The sequence below is a fragment of the Thalassophryne amazonica genome, chromosome 9 (assembly GCF_902500255.1).
Source record: "Thalassophryne amazonica chromosome 9, fThaAma1.1, whole genome shotgun sequence".
In the NCBI taxonomy this organism is placed as follows: domain Eukaryota; kingdom Metazoa; phylum Chordata; class Actinopteri; order Batrachoidiformes; family Batrachoididae; genus Thalassophryne; species Thalassophryne amazonica.
This window is the reverse complement of record NC_047111.1, coordinates 58,576,848-58,598,731: the sequence shown is the minus strand read 5'-3', so window position 1 is coordinate 58,598,731 and position 21,884 is coordinate 58,576,848. Positions and strand designations below refer to the sequence as shown.

Here is a 21,884-nt window from a genome sequence, read left to right as displayed (position 1 = left end):
GTTATTGTGTGTAGATGTTTGAAGAAAAAAATGAATTTCATTCATTTTGGACTAAGGCTGTAACATAATAAAATGTGGAAAAAGTGCAGCGCTGTGAATAATTTCCAAATGCCCTGTAATTAATCAAAAGGACAGATTTACTGAATCTTGTCTTGAGTCCAGAAAGGTCCAGTTCCATTGAAGTATACTGAGGCTTTTCTGAGTTGACACCTTTTGCAATGTGGCATTTAAAATACAATGTTGGCCAATTTTCTTATTCAGGTCATCAAGAAATCCAGATTGGCATGCAGGTAACAAAACAAACAGTGTGATCACAGTTCAAATAATAACACAGCAAGCCAAAAACTAATTACCACTTAAAAAAAAAAATCACACAACAAAATCAAATGGCAGGGACCTATAAGACCACCTCATGTAGAGGCTGACTCGGCTTTAAAACAGGTCAGGTGGCGACGGGACTGAAGGCAGAGATCATCAGCAATAACAGCGCTCTCCAGTGTGGCAAACGTACACTGATCTGTGATTGTGACAATTTTTTTCTTGATTCTAATCTTTGTAAAAAAATGTCCTCATGATGCATACCTCCTGAATTACAGATGCCGCATTTCTACTCTACTTCGTTTGTTAGGCTGGTTTACTCCTCACAATCAGTCCCATAAATAGTAGACAGCTACTGTCTCTTGGAGGGTGTTCTTGAGCTGGCTAAATAAATCAGAAAATGTAGTATTCAGGATCTTTTTGTATTCCTAAGCTTCTCAGCCTTTCTTGTTTTCCATGAACAGGCAAAATTTGATGTTTTTATTCTGTTTCTTTTTTTTTCCAGCCCAGAGGCTCATTTATGCTCCATTTACATACATAAATCTATTTTTGCATTTCAAATGGTGTAACCATCACTGCCCACATACTTCCATGTATCCTTTATGTTGGCATGGACATTTAGAAAAACAACGAAAAAACGAAAAATTCTGACAACATGGAACATGTTGATGGTCAAAGAAGTTGAAACAGGATTTCTACCACAAAACAAATAAAAGAATAGATAGCAGTGTAGATGGAGATTATCTGCCTGGCCATTAAATACTTCAATTTGCTGTTTAGCAGTTGTGAATCTCACACCATCTCACGGTCCGTGACTCACGAGAGAGGTTAGTTTCAGCAGCGTTCCGGTTCAGGGCACAATGTAAACAAACCTCGTGATATATGGACAACAAGACAACATTGGGACATGGCAGAAGTCCATCACAGGCGCTACACCTCCTCTAGATAACCCTTTCAACTTGGGAGAATGTGTCATCATCATAATCGCCTGTGAATTCGCTGGATCAACGCCATCCACATCCTCACTAGCCATTGTTTACATCCGCTGTGAGATGCCGGAACTCTGCTGGTGCCGCAGTGCATTCTGGGAAGCGCAAGGGGCTACTTGTGGGAAATGTTAAAGTATTGAATATATACTCAACAAAAATATAAACGCAACACTTTTGGTTTTGCTCCCATTTTGTATGAGATGAACTCAAAGATCTAAAACGTTTTCCACATACACAATATCACCATTTCCCTCAAATATTGTTCAGAAACCAGTCGAAATCTGTGATAGTGAGCACTTCTCCTTTGCTGAGATAATCCATCCCACCTCACAGGTGTGCCATACCAAGATGCTGATTAGACACCATGATTAGTGCACAGGTGTGCCTTAGACTGCCCACAATAAAAGGCCACTCTGAAAGGTGCAGTTTTGTTTTATTGGGGGGGGATACCAGTCAGTATCTGGTGTGACCACCATTTGCCTCATGCAGTGCAACACATCTCCTTCGCATCATCCGTGAAGAGAACACCTCTCCAACGTGCCAAACGCCAGTGAATGTGAGCATTTGCCCACTCAAGTCGGTTACGACGACGAACTGGAGTCAGGTCGAGACCCCGATGAGGACGACGAGCATGCAGATGAGCTTCCCTGAGACGGTTTCTGACAGTTTATGCAGACATTCTTTGGTTATGCAAACCGACTGTTTCAGCAGCTGTCTGAGTGGCTGGTCTCAGACGATCTTGGAGGTGAACATGCTGGATGTGGAGGTCCTGGGCTGGTGTGGTTACACGTGGTCTGCGGTTGTGAGGCTGGTTGGATGTACTGCCAAATTCTCTGAAACGCCTTTGGAGACGGCTTATGGTAGAGAAATGAACATTCAATACACGAGCAACAGCTCTGGTTGACATTCCTGCTGTCAGCATGCCAATTGCACGCTCCCTCAAATCTTGCGACATCTGTGGCATTGTGCTGTGTGATAAAACTGCACCTTTCAGAGTGGCCTTTTATTGTGGGCAGTCTAAGGCACACCTGTGCACTAATCATGGTGTCTAATCAGCATCTTGATATGGCACACCTGTGAGGTGGGATGGATTATCTCAGCAAAGGAGAAGTGCTCACTATCACAGATTTAGACTGGTTTGTGAACAATATTTGAGGGAAATGGTGATATTGTGTATGTGGAAAAAGTTTTAGATCTTTGAGTTCATCTCATACAAAATGGGAGCAAAACCAAAAGTGTTGCGTTTATATTTTTGTTGAGTGTATATATATATTTTCAGACTATTCCACCAATGTTAATGGTCTTCGTGCACATTTGCATTAAAGTCAAGTTTCCTTTATCTCTACTCTGAACACTGGCTATATTGCTGCCACAATTTCCGTTAGTATTGTTCTGTTTTGTCGGTATCCACAAGCTTTCAGAAAACAGACACAGATATGGACAAAATGAATGCAGAGTGCAGACACAAGGCTCTATCTGTATCTCGTATCCATATTTTATGTTGAGCATAAATGAGCCCTAATGACAGTGGCAAGTGTTTGCACTTCATACTAACACAAACACCAATACGTAGATTCCAAATGCAACACGTGAAATCAGCTTTAGACATTCGATCATCTTACATCCAAATGAAATAATGAGCTAAAACTTCTGACCATGGGACAGTTTTACAGCCAAATGTCCGATCACATTGTTGTATGCGGAGGGCTGTCATTCTTAAAGTTGCCTGATTTAGACTGACAACCCTCAAATTAAAGCACATTCATTATTTACTTCAACTGCAATGTGCTTGAATGGAGAGGTAAAATGAAAAAAAATGCTAATGTCCATCTGGTTCCTGGACCTGAGTACATCCTCAGAAGGCTGACTTGAATGTTGTTAGAAATGCAGCAGACGGAGCAGCCGCTGATGTTCAGGGTCAACACAGATTTCTTGCAGCTGCAGTTGCAGGTGGATTTGGCTTTGAGACGTGAACCCGTGTGTCGGGTTTGGCTCATTTCTATCACCTGGATTTAACCCTGGATGAATCCCGATTTAACCCTAGAAGAATCCGGCAGCCTCTCGTAACTTTATCATAATTTATCACGATGGTCACCATCTGTCTGTTCTTCACATTATTTTCCTTCATTTAATGACCAAACTTCATAAATAGAAAATCCATTATGTGAATTACAGTTACAAGATGATTATCACGTTAATTTTGCACAAACAAAACAAAAGAAAACAAAAAACCCAAACTTATCAGTTGAGGGAAGAAGTGCGTCGGAGGTAAAAACCATCCATGTGTCTGTGGAGAGTCATGTGGGTAATGAAGGCGTGGCATCAAGGTGTACAAAGTCTAAACAACTTATTTCCTTGGAAACATTTTTTTTTTTTTTTTTTTTTTTTTTTTTTTTCCATTTGCTGTCTTGCAGTTCTTTTGTGTTACAAAGGGCCTGAGTTGAGTTATTTCAGATCGGGACAGCTGCTTCCATCCCTGACCAGAGTCGAACTCCCACCATAATCCTCTGCTGGGGATCGATGTGAGTGTGCTTTGTTCGTCATCATCACGCGCTCATGCACTCGCACCTTTACATGGGTGGGACCAGCATTCCTGGGATTACTGTCGGGTGGAGAGAGAGACAAACACAGGGAGAAGCTTTTTAACACAGAGCCAAATATTTTCATCATAAATACATCAATATGTTTTTCCATCTGTGCAGCTGTGCAACTGTGGCGACATTCACAACATCAATAGCAGAATAAATCAGGAAAACGGAGCACGGTGGGGAATACCGTGATGGTGCTTGCAAACATGCGCTTAATTGTGCGCGGTGACAGTTGGCGTATTTTATGGGATGGCTGTGCATGAGCCTGACAGATTGCATAATCGCGGTGCGCGACGCTGTAAACCTGAGGGATGGGAGAAGCAGAATGTGGCTCGAAGGACCGGTGAAATGAGTTTGAGCTTCGACTGGAAACGCTGAGAGTGAAAACTCAAACAAACAAAAATCCACACAATGTATAGTTAGAGTTGAAGCTCCAGTTTCAGTTTTTTTCCCTCTTTTTTTTCTCTCAGGTTCTCTCTCTCTCTGTGGGGCAGGTACGCTGACAGTCTAAACTGTGCAGAGAGTCGAACAGCTGTCACTGTTGATCGCTCCGTGCGTCGCTGCCAGTGTGTGATCACCGAGTGTGTGCGTGACAGTGGAAAGTGCCGCATGTTTTTTTCAGCTGTGCTTTGAGACCACACTTTGAGTTCCCACACCCCCGTACATGCTCTCGCTCTCTACACACACACACAGGCATCAGTGCAAGTGCTGCTAAACAAAACCAGTGATGTTGGGAAATAAATTCAGTCTACCAAATGGCTCCTTTTGGTGTATGTAAATATCTGACTTCCTGTATTCTGTCCAGCCAGTACGAAGCCGAGGAGGCATAACCAGCCAGTGTAACCTGCCACGTGATTTGCTGCTTTAAAGTGAAAATACTAGGTGTTATTTTGCACATCTCCGATGAACAATTCGAATTAGTGGTGCAGCTTAGCTAAAATTTCCATAACACTTATTCATCTTGTGGCTAAAGCACCAAATTTGGCACACACATTCTAAATTAAGTAATGTTCATTTTCAGATGTGGAGGTATCCTGGAACTGACCTTTCATGACCTAGAGGGGTCAAAGAAGAATTACACAGGGGTCAAAATTGTAAAATGTTCCAATCATACTGAAAGGTATACCATATTATTTGTCTGATCGTAAGGATTCCAAAAAGGTATAATTTATACTATCACTGACTAAATGTTGTGGAGTTACAGGGTAAAAGCAGCAAATAAGGTGAAAGGTCAATTTCAGTTTGTACAAGGATCAAAAGTTAAAGTTGCACCAGTTTTGGCAATAAAGTGATGCAAATTATTGGTTGAGCTAATAGGATTAGTAAATAGAATAGTTTTGTCTGTGTTGAATGCTTGGTCTCCAAAGTACAGGTCAATCTAGGTTGATGTCCATTGGATTCTATGACATGTGACATATTACCCTGTAATATAACTAAGCATGACAGATGGTGCAAAGTATTCCTTTTTAAAACCCTATTAACTCAACCAATAATTTGCATTGCTTTTTTACCAAAATTGGAAGAACTTTATCTTTTGACCCCTGTACAAACTGAAATTGACCTTTGTCATCATTTTTGGTGTACCTCTACAACATTTAGTCAAGGATAGTCTAAACTATACCTTTTTGGAATCGTTATGATCAGACAAATAATATGGTATACCTTTGAATATGGTTGCAACACTTTTAAATTGCGACCCCTGTCTGTCATGAGAGGTCAGCTCCATGATGCCTCCACATCTGAAAATAAATGTTAATTTAGAAAATGTGTGCCACATGTCATGTGTGGTGCATCTTGATGTGCCACACCTGTGAGGTGGGGTGGATTATTTCGACTAAGGAGAAGTGGTCACTAACACAGATTTAGATAGATTTGTGAACAATATTGGAGAGAAAAGGTCTTTTGTGTATATAGAAAATGGTTTAGATCTTTGAGTTCAGCCCATGAAAAATGGGAGCAAATACAAAAGTGTTGCATTAATATTTTTGTTCAGTGTTTATATACTTTCCACTGGGATACCAATTAAACAACTGCAAATTATAAAGAATGCTCATACAGTGCACCTCTGCAGAACAGATGGTTTGAGAATGCGCAGAGGGAACAGAGAGGTGAGGCTCTGACATGAACATGATCACTTGATTTCAGAGACTGTAGCTGTAATATGTGCCAACAGATTTATACAGAAATCATACATAAATACAACTCAAGCGTGACTGAAAACCTCTTGTTGTCAACATGTCATCCAAATGTGTCTCACACATCCATGCTTGAAATAAACAGGGGAAAAATTATTTTCCACAGAATATAACTGACAAGGCTATTCCTACAGGATTAATAAATCCTGAGGTAATTTACACAAGCCATTTTACAGATGGTAAAAGACCCCAGAATCGTTAGAGCATAAGATGACAATAAAATGTTTCCTGGTGATGAAAGAACAAAAACACATACACAGCAAGATTGGTGACATCTAAAAATCAGTAAAAAAACAAAACAACAACAACAAAAACAAACCTCACAGAAGCAAGTAGGAGGTACAGAATAAAGCAAAGTGCCTCAAATCACAGTGGCAGTGGGAATTTTCCTGAAATTATGCCACAACAGCTCTGAAAAAGGGCAAACGCTTTAGACTTGGCACAGGAGTTATCAGTGGAAATCTGACTGTGTTACAGTTCACACAGTACAAAGGTCGCTGCATAACATGGACAGGGTCCAAGAAAAAAACAAAACAAAAACAAAAAAATCAAAAACCTTTCTTGCTCTTTGGCACAAGACTCAAAGTATAAACTTTGCTGGAGTGCATGAAAAGAAGCCAAAAGAATATTACAAGCACAATCTTTCTTCAGATGAGACCAAGATAAAATTATTCAGTTTAGATGTGGTCTGACATGGGGTGACCAGATGTCCCTGCTTTCTGGGGACAGGCCTCTGTAAATGTAGACTGTCCCTGTTTGGAGCTGTCCTCAGAAATTTCTCCATTTTTAAATATTAATTAAAAACATAACAGAACAGGAAGAAAGACCACACACCAGTGCAGACGGGCAGACATCTTGCATGCAGACATCTTACTTATTTTTTAAACAGAAGAGGCTGGCTGCGCTATATAGTGGCTCTGTGTCACCATATGTACTTGTTCACCAAGTTGTACAAAAACTAACATGTGTCAAATGATGCAAAATAAATAAATAAATAATACAAAAAATGAAAATCCAGTAAAACACTACTTTGGAGTATTCTGGAGAGAAAGGCAGGGCAGCACAACCCTCCAGCAAAGAACAGTTTGAAAAAAATTGTCTGAGAAACTGTGTACCATCTCTCCAGAAATTTGTACAACCCTGTTATTATCCTCACACAGGAGGATTGGGTCTGCCCCCAGAAACGTGAGCACATGAATTATTAAAATAAACTAAAAGATTTTGAATGTCAGTAATGAAAAGTGTGCTACTTTTGTTGATTTGCGTTCAGACTGTAGATCCTGTATTGTTCATGTAGAAAATCTAAACTATTTACATAAGGGCAAATACTCCATTATTCAACTTAGAATTAATGCAATAACTGGAAGGTCACAGAACTCATGACTCCATATTGCACACATGTGATCCCATTCCTGTTTTGCAGTGTAAAAGCACACATAAATGGAGGAGAGAACATTTGGAAAGCGTATTTGTTGTGGTCTTGATTTATTTTTTTAACTGAGGCTAAAAGAATCCAACTGAATCAATCAGGCGAAGTATAAGAAGAAGAAGCGAAAGCAGATGGACATACTTCAGGTGAAGGCCAGGCCTTGTAGAGAGCTGGCTGTCGAGTACTTGCTAGAGTCCACAAATGTTTGATCTGAGAGATAGATAGATAGATAGATAGATAGATCAAAAGGTCAGAGAGGAAAAAGTAAAGAACAAATCAAGAGTGAGGAGAAACAATGAAAAAATACTTAATCTGACATCTGAAGATGTTAAAAAACAGTGAAAGTGGAAAGACTGTGATCATCCATAAATACTATGACATGTTGTTTCTACAGACGGCCTTTTCAAAAATGGTTATACCAAATATACAAACATAATAATGTATAATACAGCCTTTATTGTCATTGTCCATATACACACAACAAAATTTGTGCTCTGCATTTAACCCACCCTAGACACAACCAACTACTAGGAGCAGTGGGCAGCCACAGTTGGTGCCCTGGGACCAACACCGGATGTGGAGACACTGCCTTGGTCAAGGGCAGAGAAAGGAGCAGACCCTAAATAAGCATGTTTTGATTATAGGAGGAAACCCAGGGGAGACAGCTTGGGACTCCGACGAGGGCAGTCGCATCCCCTCCACTCTCCCTTATCTCTGCTCTCTGCGTTAACCTTCAAGTCCCTACTTCACCACACTGTGAATTCCTCAAATTATATTGGATTCTGGATCTATTGGACTACTATTGATTTAAGCATGGAATTGATCAGCTGGTCTCTGAATGCTATTGACACCATCTTCTACAAGAAGATCAGGAGAGGGGGATCCTACCTGCCCAGATGGAACATATCCTGCGAGCTATGTTCTCAACTCCTGGGGGTCTTGGCGTATTGCATGCTTGGCGCCTTTCTCCATTGAGGACGTCGAGGATTTATTCATTTTTGGTCTTATGGTAGCAGGGCTGGAACTTTCTGGCTTATGTGCTGTCCTGATCTACCCGAAAATTGGCAAGACGGCGGAATCAAGAACCACGGCCCCTCGCTTGTTTGTCATGATTAACGAGGTTGGCAAGGCAGTGCATTCTCAGACTGCGATGACTCTTGAACTCAGACGCAAATTGGATGACATCTTGGAGCAGATGCGTGCCTTGCAGTTGAAGTTGAAGATTTCAGAGGCCGGTGAATATTCTTAATTCATAATTGAGATTTGATTGTTCAAGTGGAACTGTTAAGTGTGTTTTTCACTGCTCAGCCACAACACTTCAGGCTTATCAAGCCTGAAGGACAAATTGCCCGACTGTTTTCTCCTCCAGAGAAATGTCCTTGGCCTTGGTGAGATTATTCGGCTCCTTTCTTATCTCAACCCACAAAGACAATAAACTGACAAACTTACACATGGACAGAGATGAAGCATGCTTCATTTTTACCTATACCTCCCTTCTTGCCCCCGATCACACACCCCATCCCAGCCACCACTCACGCCACCCCTTTCCCCTCCGGGGGCTGCGCGGTTTTTAGCTGCGCCAGGACCCCGTCCCCCCCAAGCTAGCAGCGGCGCGACTCCAGTTGCAGCAGCCTTCACCCACTTTGCCTCAGTTTGGATGACGGACTGCTTCAAGTTTAGTGCAAATAAACAATGTCAAATGTATATGTGTTGTCTTTAATTTTGATGTGTGCCATTATTACAGTAAACAAGTAATATTTGTGGATTAATTGCTGTATTCTGAGGTAATTGGAGTGTAAATGTAATTGCCCTTTTTTGGGATCAATAAAGTTGTCTGAAGTCAGACACGTGGAGAACATGCAAACTCCAAGTTGTCCATTGTATGATTAATGTCATTTTTTGTGCATTTTGTTTCCATATGTTTCGCCTCACTGAACAACTCTGATTCAATGAGAAGAGAAGAGAAGCTTAATGCAATGTTCTTGCAGAGATCTTTAGCAGCCATAGAAGTGCTTTCAAATGAAGAATTGCTTGAATTCCTATCATGACTTTATTGTTGGATTGAGGAAAGCAGACGTGCTTCTATACACTCCGCTCATTCAACAAGATCAACCATGTGACATAAAAGTGTTGTTGAATGGAACATTCCATCGCATGCAAATATTCTTACCATGGCCCTCAAAAACATGCGTTAGTTGTACGATATGTAACAAATATTGGTAAACTTTAAGTTAGAGTTAAAACCAACTAATGAAGATGAGTTCATAGTGCTGATTGTCAGTCAAAGGAGGTGAACTAATCCAAAGTGGGTGAATGTTGTCATCTTCTCTGTCAAGAGACTAAAAGTAAGTGAACAACTGTCTACTGACATGTTTCACAGCCAGACTTGTATTTTATCCTCATTCTTTTATTGAGATTTCAAAAGATTAATGGTCCAGGGTTCATTTCAAGTTTTTGTATTTAATACTCTTTGAAGTTCAGTTAAATCATGAAGAAATGTAAAGTGTATATCGTAGTGTGGTGAATCTGTGCTCCAATTTGTCCTCAAAAGATGAGTTACAGTGCATGAAGAGACCAAGTGAGGGAAGCCACCAAGATACCACAAGCTTTAGACTGTGCAACACAGCAACTACTGGCTGTTGTTGATGGCAGAGTGACAAGGAGAAAGTCAAGAGACCAGCTGAAATTGAAGTTCAGGGTTTTCTGGGGGTTCAGAGCCCTCTTGATTTCACACTGGGACACCAGTTAATCTTTCAGCAGGACAGTGAACCAAAACACACAGCCAAGATATCAAAGAAGTGGCTTCAGGACAACTCTGTGAATGTTGAGTGCCCCAGCCAGAGTCCAGACCTGAATCCGATTCAACATCTCTGGAGAGATCTGAAAATGGCTGTGCACCGACGCTCCCCATCCAACCTGATGGAGCTTGAAAGGTGCTGCAAAGGGGAATGGACAAAACTGCCCAAAGATAGGTGCAACAAGGTTGTGACATCATATTCTAGAAGACTTGAGGCTGTAATTGCTGTCAAAGGTGCATCAACAAAGTATTGAGCAAAGGGTGTGAATACTTACATACATGATTTCTTAGATTTTTATTTTTAATAAATTTGTAAAAAAAAACCTTCATGTTGTCATTATGGGGTGTTGTGTTGTCAGTAGAATTTTGAGAGGAAAAAGTTAATTTACTCCATTTTGGAATAAGGCTGTAACATAACAAAATGTGTGAAAAGTGAAGCGCTGTGAATATTTTCTGGATGCACCGTGTGTGGGAACGAGCTCTCTTGTGGAGGCCACCATGTTGGTACAGAAAAGTGACATGCTTTCTTTGCCTTTAATATTTTCAGCAGAGCTCGAAGACTGACGAAAACAAGAAGAGGAAGCAGTGGTTGTTCCCCTTTTCCTACCTGCTGTTTTAGTGCAGGCTGACAAGTTTGAAAACCATTTGAAAACCAATCATTTTGTGGTGGAAGATCCAGGGGTGGATCCAGAAATTTATGGTGGTGGGGGGGGAGTGTGTGATTCATCAGTTGGGCATCCACTGAGTGGATTGCACTCCTTCATGGACTGACAACACAACATTGTCACTCATTAAAACATGTTTATACGACCAACAAGCAACTCGTTCCCTTGTGAATACTAATGTAAAAAAGGTCAAATTGCAAAGTAAAATATTAATTTATATTGTGACCCATATCTTTTTTGATCATTTTGACAGATACTTTAATCTATAATAGGATCATGCAGATCATAGCCATTTATCCTACTTCTATGGACAGATGACACAGCGTAAAACTGATTTCATATTGTTCAACACAGTAAGTTATGTTCAGCATTTTTTTAGTGGAAGATAGTGACTAAGAAATTGCTGCAAACTTAACAACTTTATCTTATTTTCTTTTCTTTTTAACTTTTTCTTTCTTTTCTTTTTTCTTCATATATTGTTTTCGTTGCATGTTTTTTTGTTTTTTGTTTTTTTGGCAGATCATGACAAGAGAGGGAACATGGATCCCCATCATCAGAGAAGTGAAAACACGAAGGGAAACAAGATCATGACTGCTGACAGCATAATGCCGTCTGCAACCTGACCACCAGCTGAAAATCCTACACACTTTAAGTGTTGCAGTTCACGTCTTGTTTCCTATCAGGGCAGTGTTGGTTTAGTGTAACCAGTAAGATGATCCTTCCCAAAAAGTTTTGTTGCCTTCAACAATTCAGGACAAATCAGTTTTCTTGTCAGTTGCCAAACTCAGCACTTGATGACACAAAACAACTGACATTCATTAAATTAAACAGGTAAAGAAGAACCATCCAAAAACTGCTCCTGAAGTCCACCTTTATGGACCTGCAACTGACTGAACGGCTACTGTGATTACCTTGGAGCCCGTTGCCATTGGCACTGGTGCAGGAGGGCGGAGGAGAGGATGAGGGCCTGACCACTGGAGCGAAGGCAGACTTCTGCTTAACAGCCGCTGACACCATATTGGCCGGAGAGAAGGAGAAGACGCCTGAAGAGGAGGAGCAGTTGGAGGGAAGAGAAGTAGAGGAGGCCATAGTGGGACTGGATGGGACAACTGGGATGAATAAAAAGAATTGATTTTCATTAAAAATACTTGAAAGGTTTTGCGACCTGATCCCGGACACGCGGGTAAAAATGTATGTATATACTAGAAAGGTGATTCGGCTACAGTCACGGAAGGCACACACATTTGAAAGTTGAGGTTACTCAGACATCAGATGCCTCCAAGACCAACAATTACACTGTATGACTGCACTTAAAGGGGGCCATCCTGCACAAAATCTATTTTTAATCTAGAGAATCTTTATAGTTAAATATAGTTGAGATTCCATGTTATCCATCCTCAAAATATTACAGCTCTCTGATAATGGTTACAGAAATCCTCCAGCCATAGCAAATTATCCTCTAGCCATAGCAATATTTGGACTTGAAACAGCTCATTTCAGACTTCTGCGACATATGTAACAGAAGCCCATATATGGATGACTGTTTATTAAGTAAGACCCAATGAGTCCCCATGTGTTGTTCTTGACTTGCATTCACAGTGACTGGGAGAAAGGAAGACATACTGTACCCCTCTCCAAATGGAGAGAAAGAGTGGCAAACAGCAGGTACTTTCCACTTAAAGTGACAGACACAGGAGCAGGTCGTTTGATTAAAAAAAGTGTCATATCCATTTATTAACACAGCTGGTAACAATTGCTGAAAGAGTGTATAATATATATGTTGTCCTTGAGCATCAATGAAGGCACCTTTCACAAAAATAGTCTGCCAGTGTCTCATGTGGCACTTAGCCACAACGACAAGCATCAGTATTCACAGAAATGGGGAAATTGAGAGAAAGACAAAGTGTCATAATTACTGGTCATACTTTCTTATGTCTTTGCTAGACAAAAAAAGTAAGTCATATATACAGTAGGCTCCGAGACCCGCTGGTGCCGGTACTTATTGCTGGACTCGTATAGTCTGATGCAGATGAGAGTCTAGGACTCCACCTTGATGGGATGTCAGTCCAAAGCAGGTTACTTCCTCAGGCAGGGCTGATACCCATTGACAGCTGGGTAGACTGAGACAAGAAATGTCTCGACCAAGGACAGAGACAGCATGACTGGGAATTGAAACCAAGTTTACGTGCTGATCAACTGGGCACTGTAGTCAAGTTTGAGGGTGGGCACATATGATGTAATTTCTCTACTTCCGGAGGAAAAACCACGGCACTTTCAATGGGTTTTTGGGCAAATTACATGCAAACAAAGTGAAAATACAAAGAAAAAGAGACAATTAAAAAAAACAAACAAACCACTTTTCACGACTGCTTCGATGATTGCAGCCAAAAACAAAACAGTGCACCATTTTTCCATGTGATGTTATGCTGTGTATATATTGCACAATGGGAGCGGAGGTCCCCATAACTGGTCAAATCCTGCGATAACGCACAGGGTTCAAACAAGACTGCGGTGCCCTCTTACCTATCCCACTGATCTACCTGCTCTACATTTCTCACTGAATAAGTGAAGTCTCCTTATTTCGAACATGTAAAAATGTAAAAACTAAATTATACATACGAGAAAATGATAACAAAAGGACACAATAAAACTAATAATACTAAAAACACCAACTTAAATAACACAAAATACATGTTCGGAAAGAGTTGGAAGTTTTCACTTATTTATTTCGACTCCTTCTTCACTTACTTATCATAATTCATATATCATTCAAAACCAGCCAGTATAAATATCATTCCTATTTACAACCCCATGCAATAAAACCTCAACATTTATCCCACTTATTCTACAACTCAATACAATCCATGTACCACATTTCTACAACCCCTGGCAAAAATTATGGAATCACTGGCCTCGGAGGATGTTCATTCAGTTGTTTAATTTTGTAGAAAAAAAGCAGATCACAGACATGACACAAAACTAAAGTCATTTCAAATGGCAACTTTCTGGCTTTAAGAAACACTATAAGAAATCAAGAAAAAAAGATTGTGGCAGTCAGTAACGGTTACTTTTTTAGACCAAGCAGAGGAAAAAAATATGGAATCACTCAATTCTGAGGAAAAAATTATGGAATCACCCTGTAAATTTTCATCCCCAAAACTAACACCTGCATCATGTCAGATCTGCTCCTTAGTCCGCATCTAAAAAGGAGTGATCACACCTTGGAGAGCTGTTGCACCAAGTGGACTGACATGAATCATGGCTCCAACACGAGAGATGTCAATTGAAACAAAGGAGAGGATTATCAAACTCTTAAAAGAGAGTAAATCATCACGCAATGTTGCAAAAGATGTTGGTTGTTCACAGTCAGCTGTGTCTAAACTCTGGACCAAATACAAACAACATGGGAAGGTTGTTAAAGGCAAACATACTGGTAGACCAAGGAAGACATCAAAGCGTCAAGACAGAAAACTTAAAGCAATATGTCTCAAAAATCGAAAAATGTACAACAAAACAAATGAGGAACGAATGGGAGGAAACTGGAGTCAACGTCTGTGACCGAACTGTAAGAAACCGCCTAAAGGAAATGGGATTTACATACAGAAAAGCTAAACGAAAGGCATCATTAACACCTAAACAGAAAAAAACAAGGTTACAATGGGCTAAGGAAAAGCAGTTGTGGACTGTGGATGACTGGATGAAAGTCATATTCAGTGATGAATCTCGAATCTGCATTGGGCAAGGTGATGATGCTGGAACTTTTGTTTGGTGCCTTTCCAATGAGATTTATAAAGATGACTGCCTGAAGAGAACATGTAAATTTCCACAGTCATTGATGATATGGGGCTGCATGTCAGGTAAAGGCACTGGGGAGATGGCTGTCATTACATCATCAATAAATGCACAAGTTTATGTTGATATTTTGGACAATTGAAAGGATGTTTGGGGATGATGAAATTATTTTTCAAGATGATAATGCATCTTGCCATAGAGCAAAAACTGCAATAACATTCCTTGCAAAAAGACACATAGGGTCAATGTCATGGCATAGGGTCAGTGTCAATGAGCAGATCTGATTTGATGCAGGTGCTAATTTGGGGGATGAAAATTTACAGGGTGATTCCATAGTTTTTTCCTCAGAATTGAGTGACTCCATATTTTTTCCCTCTGCTTGGTCTAAAAAAGTAACCGTTACTGACTGCCACAATCTTTTTTTCTTGATTTCTTATAGTGTTTCTTAAAGCCAGAAAGTTGCCATTTGAAATGACTTTAGTTTTGTGTCATGTCTGTGATCTGCTTTTTTTCTACAAAATTAAACAACTGAATGAAAATCCTCTGAGGCCGGTGATTCCATAATTTTTGCCAGGGGTTGTATATACAACCCCATACAGTACCTACGCATACCTGTTCTCTTCCATGTACCTCTATTATTTTTTGTACATCTTTTTAAACAGATTAGTACTTGTACTCTCTTTGAGCTGCAGCTCTAAACTGTTCCACACGCAAACATTGTGTGAAGTGATGTAACGTTCTAGTCGGACTGCTCTGCCCTTTTGAACTGTGCTGCACAGCTGGTGGGGGCGCTGTTTCTCCATATACAACAAATAAAGTAGAAACAAATGGGAATCATCACAGACACATTAATTGAAATGTCTTTCATTCTGCCCTGAAACCAGAACTTCAAAAATTCACCACATGTTCCTTTGGGTCATACCCCACGTTGCCATCAGGTTTCATGAAAACTGGTCCATACATTCTCAAGTACAGACAGATATGAGCAAAAAAAAAAAAAAAAAAGAAAGAAAAAAGACTACCTCTGTACTGCAGGTAAATCGATTTCAATATATAAGAAAATCTGGTATGAAGTTGTATTTCTGAGAGTAGCTTTGACACCTAAAGCTTCCACCTCATTATCAGGAAGATAAACTACAGCAAACAACATATCACATCTCCCACCCCGTACGCTTTAGCTTTCTGCTTGGCTAAATGGAAAATGGATGCAATTAGAGAGAGAAGAGGTGTGGCTGTCAGATGAAAAGAGGAGGACGAGGAGGAGGCGCTGGACGGAGTACAAAATGGAGTGGGTGAGTGTTTTTGAAGACGGAGACAGAAAGCGACCCACAGGGGGATCTCCACGCAGAAGATCTAAAGCTTTCTCCCTGCAAGCGTGGCTGACAGAAAATGCATTTAATTAAACTTGTATCTACGTTGTGGTATTTCAATTCCATTCTGATGATCCTTCAGTTGAAAGCAGCTCAAGTCTGTGAAACATTTGTGTGGCGTGCACGTGCACTTACTTGCGTAAGGCGAGTTGGCTGCAGAGCCGTTGAGGAAAGTGGGCGAGCCTCCCAGATTGGTCATGCCGGTGTTGTTGGCATAGCCGTTCATGGTGCTGGTGACTGAGGTGTAACTGGTCTGCTGAGGCGTGGAGCTCGGCACGTAACCATGAGGAGACACGCTACTGCTGCTGCGCACGAAACCTGGAGGAAGGGTGGCAGAGGAGCACACAGGCTGTTGGTGAAGGTGATGAGAATAGAAATAATACAATCTAATGACCTTTATGTGATCTTAAACATCTGCTGTAAAATGAAACATGTCAAGTCAAGTCTGGGACAGTGTGCGTGAGCACGCGTCACCACATCCACCAAACCACAGAGCCACCCCAGGTCATGGATGGCAACCACCTAGGCGGAAAACCAATCCAGTCCCTCATATCAAAAATAACTATTTATTTGTCACAGCCAGGTGAAATGTGGGTGTCCCTTTGCAGCGAGACACTTATATGACACATGACATGGACAAAATATCATAACTGACACTCCCTCACAATGCATGTGATCCTACCAAAGACATTTGGTCTCACGTCCACACAGTAAGAAAGGAAGTACAGGAACTTAAATTCTTGTTTTGTTTTCCTGCAAAGATCGGCATCTTTAAACACCTCTGTCAAGCAAATCTTATGATTTTCGGGTGTCTCCCGATCTGAAACGCCAATGACCCAAAGGAGATAAGTTCATGACTCTACAAGTTCAACAATTCGGCCGCATACAGATACACTTCTGAAAGCCTGGATCTTAATTCTGGTCCAGGACAATCACAAACCAACCCAGACACTCTGATTCCCCATTCACCTTTCCAGGTGCTGCAATCGGTATCCATTGATTGCACAAAGATCACAACATCATCTGCAAAGACAAGGTCGGTAAACCTTTTGTCACCAACAAAGGTACCTAAGAGGCTGGTTTCCACAACTTAACCCAATACCCAGACCATGCAAATACTAAACAGAATAGAAGCCAGAACACATCCTTGAGGTACACCAATTTTCACTCAGAAAATTCAGAGTTTCACCCAAAACAACAGCTGAAATTATTGCCAATTGGTAATTCATATAAAACACAATTCAAAAATATTATGAGTCACCACATTTCCTGTTTCTAAAAAAGCTGAGAGACACTGCACATCTAATCTTTCATTATTCAATCAAGGAACTGACCTTTTATGGCAATTTTTTATTCTGATACATTTGCCTCAAATCAAGCAGCACTGAGGATTCTACTGACAAAAGATAATACCCAGCATCCCCATATCTAAACAACAATACCACAACTTGCATTATACTGCACAAAACAAGTGAGTACAGCCCAGTGTATTATAAACAAAATACAGTGTTTCCTCCTATGAACAATCAAAAACAAATACATTAGAAAGACTTGGTCAAAGATACAAACTCCAAAGTAGAAACAGTGCAAAAGTAAGCACAAGTATGCATATCATTTAATATAGCACAACTAAATCATCATTTTTACAGCCAGTGTACTGGACTGGGTACAAGACCATTTCCGGGTTCCTGAATGTCTGTGAGGGTTCATTTAAATCATTCCGTAATAACCAACACAGTGTGGTACTGTGTTGTAGTTTTGTTTTGAGCAGGCTCAATTCAAAAACAGAGCAATAGTAAACAAAGCAGACATGTGAGGGAAGCTTCCAAGACAAACTCTGAAGGGTTTATAAGCTTGTGTGGATGTAATTGGAGAAACTGGACTGTTATGGATTTTTTTGCCGTTGCTTCACCAGTTCCAGTGTCACGGTAGAGTGGCACGAGAGCAGCTCACTCATTCAGTTTCTTTGATGAATGAATGAAGCCTTACCCTGATTGGCTTGTGATGGCTCAGAGACATTGACGGACAGCTGCCCTGTGAAGGAGTTGACGCCCATCATACCGGTGTGGGTGGAGCCAGAGAGCTGGGTGTGTCCTCGCGGAACACTGTAGAGAGCTTCTGCGATGTCCGCTGCTCGCTTTAGAATGATCTCCTACACGGAGTGAAAAACACTTCTGAGCATAACTGGTGTGAACAGGAGAGCTGTCGGTCTGATTTTGTCTTTCAGTGCATCTGTTTGCAGGTGAATGTGTATTACTCACCTGGTTATTATGTGGCAAACCGTACAGGGCTTCTACCAGGTCAGCCGCTCGCTTCAAAATCACCTCCTGGGAAAGAAAGTGACAAAGTGTAATGTGTCATTTTTCCTTTTACTACCTAGCAGTACCCGTGGACATGAAGGCAGTAAAACCTACAGCAATCTGACATTTGATCCCAGTGAGCTTGACCTTCGCCAAATGATTGACCTCCAGCTGACCTTGCCAGAGTAGTTCTGGCAACCACCTAAATGTGTGCCACATATGATCCAAATCAGGTTGAAATTCAAGTGCCTTGACCTTTACTCAAATTAATTCTTGAAGTGCGGTTTCAGGTTCAACCTTTATTGACATAAGAAGTTTGGTAGAAATCACCAAAAGGACCTGGGAGGAGTAGACCAGCAAATAATTCACCCCAGTGGTTGACTTTTGGCAAATTTGACCTTGTCTGTAATTCTGGAACCCAAACTCCATCTCTGTGCCATGTTTGATGCAAAATGTGTTAATTTTGACCTTTAATCCAATGACCTTGACCCCAATGATTGACCTTTGGCAAATTTGACCTTGCTGGGCAATTCTAGAATCTAACTAGAGAAAGATGTATGCCACGTTTGGTGCAAATCACAATGAAAAATGTAAAGGTTAACCTTTTTACCAATATTATTGACCACAATAATTGACCTCCAGTGAATTTGATCTTGCCTGGGCAATACTAAAACCCATTTACATCATATGTGTGCCAAGTTTGGGGGACATCAGTGTGAAAAATGCAGACTTTGACCTATGACTTTGACCCTTGCCAAAACAAACCCAGGGCAGTGCAGTTTTGGGGATGACAGTCATTCACCTTTGAAGAATTGGGGAACAAACTTTGGAGTCAGAAGCCAGAAATCAGCTTCACTGAAAATGAAAACAAAGAGGCCAACAAACCTTTTGACACATGTGAAGACACACATCCAGGAGAGATTGTTCTGCAGAGACTGACATACAGTATACAGCGTGTACAACCTTGACCCCCCTCCCTACATGCACACGCACACTCACACACACACACGCCATCAAACATCCCCATCAGCTGATGATAAATAAATTGCTTTTCACTCCTTTTAAGGGCAGTTTATCTGCTGTCAACTAAAGTGTTTTTAAGTCTGTTGCATCTAAATTATTTTCTAAAGTGACAGACATTTAAATTATACTTTAAATTCCATTTCAGATGCTTGTTTCCAGGTCAATTCCTGGAGTTAAAAGTACCTTTTACATTTTTCTGCAAACACCCTTTCATAGATACAGCGGGAATGAGTGTGATGACAGGCAGCTGTCCGTGGTGCTGAACATGATAACGGCTGCAGCTGAAATGATGTTGTGGTGCACATTAAAATATATACTTTCAAAGCAAAACTGGTGTAAACTGCACAAAAGAAATAGTTTACTTGAAATAAAAGTTCATTCTGAAAATGCATGCACAGTCTGTCAGTACACATTCACAATCAAAGCTTTCAGTTTATCTGACAAATACATAAAAGAATGATAAAGAAAGAAAACTCTGATTTAATGGCTACTTGGAGCAGAGATTTCCATAATGCACAAATTTAGTTCCAGACCAAACTTCATCAATTTATGTTTATCCATCAAAGAAGCAGCAGCAGGTACATTGAACAGAGAAAAAAAACAAAAAAAAAACATGTATAGAGAAATTAAATAAATATACAGTGCAGAGCACTGAACAGTCCTCAGCCTTTTGGGGGAAGTCTAAATTATATAATATATGTTACTGTTGTCAACATAAATTTAACTTTTTTTTTAACAGAGTGATGAATAAATATAACAATGAGAGATGATGACAATAATGTCAGATTCATAATAATTTTATAAGCAATATGAACATTATATGTAGGTGAGCTCAGTTTGGAGGTCATTCCATATTTCTGCTGTTTTGTTTTTTTTAGTATGCAAATAATGAATGTTTACAACTGCAATGGTAAGTATATGTCATGAGGAATGGAATGTTTCATGAGGAATGTTCCATTTTTCACTGCATGAAATATTCTTTCCATTGCATTGTTTTATAACACCTAAAATAGATCCTTGTCATTTGAGGATCAAAACAGGAGGATCAAATCCTTGTCAAGAGGATCAAAACAGTCAAACACAAACGTGTGTTTTTAAGAGCTGACGTAACGTGAATTTCTCCTCTGTGAGATCAATAAAGTTTATCTTTATCTTTAAATGCAAATACCTCCAGATGGCCTATGGCATACTGGATTTTTTGTGTGTGTGTGTGTGTGTGTGTGTTAGAAGAACAAGCAGATTCAATAAGCTCCCGCCATGTTTGCTTTAAAGATAAGTGTCGTTGCTGCAAGTGTGAGCATATATGGTGGTCACAGTAGCAATAGGATGAATCATATAGTATCAAAATTGCATGCTAAATAGCACTATTGCATGGTAAATGGAACACAATGGCAACTGGTATGAATAATCTATGTCGCGTGACATGCAAACCACCAATCAAATGACAAGGATCTATTCAGGTGTTATATAAAAACAATTATTGCGTGATCTGCTAGGGTATCTACAGCACTGAGAACTGGAACAAAAATCCGCATTTAAACATATTGTTAGGGCGGCATGGTGGCCTAGTGGTTAGCACTGTTAACACAGAGCAAAACGGTCAATCAATTCCTGGAGTTTGCGTGTTCTCCCCGTGGGTTCTCTCCGGGTACTCCGGCTTCCTCCCATTTCCAAACACATGCAGGGTAGGTGACCTAGTGACTCTGTAGCCCTGTCTGACCCCTGATTGGAGTAAGCAGGTGTAGAAAATGAATGAATAAACATGTTTTGACTTTTGAGTTATTCCCTCACCGTGTTTAATATAAAACACCATGTGGTCAGAATGAAGGAGCACAAATGTAGCTAAAGGATCATTATTATAAGCATTTTAAGTGATGATGTTTTAGGGAAACTCCTCGTAAACTGAAGAAAATCAGGAAGACAGATGCTCCAATATGTTATCCTGAGCAGTCTTTTCTTTTTCTTTCCTCTCTATTTACTCTCAGACTCTAAATCAGTTTTATGTCTCAAAGACAAATTTGTCACAAAGCCAGAACTCAAAGAGAATTGGATTTGACTCAAAGTTCTCTCTTTTTTATTTACATGTCATCTCTTGTAACGGAGAATGTTATCCTGAATGTGATGTTTCTTTGTCCTCCTCTGCATCTGTTTTCCATTTATACTCGCTTCTTCATACTTTGGCTACATAGTGGGAATTGTTCTTTTTTTTTTTTCATCCACCCACCAAACACTCTTTCGCTCTCTTACTCTCACGCTCTCTCTCTCTCTCTCGTTCTTGGTCATTTGTTCTCGCTTATTCATTCTAGATCTCTCTCTCATTCTCCCTCCCCATTCTTGTACATTTGTTCTCATGCTCTCTTAGTTTTTCTCTTTCTCACGCTCACTCACTCTGCCTCAGTTCAGTTCAGAGTTGCTTTA

At 40.3% G+C, this 21,884-nt stretch overlaps 1 protein-coding gene across 2 annotated transcripts in view; it reads right to left on the bottom strand.

The window, feature by feature from the left end:
- Positions 1 to 3,670: 3,670 nt before the first annotated feature.
- Positions 3,671 to 21,884, bottom strand: part of LOC117517183 (transcription factor COE1-like) — a 284,424-nt gene continuing 266,210 nt past the window's right edge. The window contains exons 12-17 of one of the 2 annotated variants that reach the window (XM_034178112.1): positions 18,405 to 18,470; positions 18,133 to 18,295; positions 16,279 to 16,461; positions 11,893 to 12,090; positions 7,661 to 7,729; positions 3,671 to 3,909 (exon numbers count right to left, since the gene is read on the bottom strand). In XM_034178112.1, coding sequence (XP_034034003.1) covers positions 7,662 to 7,729; positions 11,893 to 12,090; positions 16,279 to 16,461; positions 18,133 to 18,295; positions 18,405 to 18,470 — 678 coding nt within the window. In that variant the 3' untranslated portion in view covers positions 3,671 to 3,909; position 7,661. The remainder of the gene's footprint in view (positions 3,910 to 7,660; positions 7,730 to 11,892; positions 12,091 to 16,278; positions 16,462 to 18,132; positions 18,296 to 18,404; positions 18,471 to 21,884) is intronic. The other variant, XM_034178113.1, reaches the window with a different exon arrangement.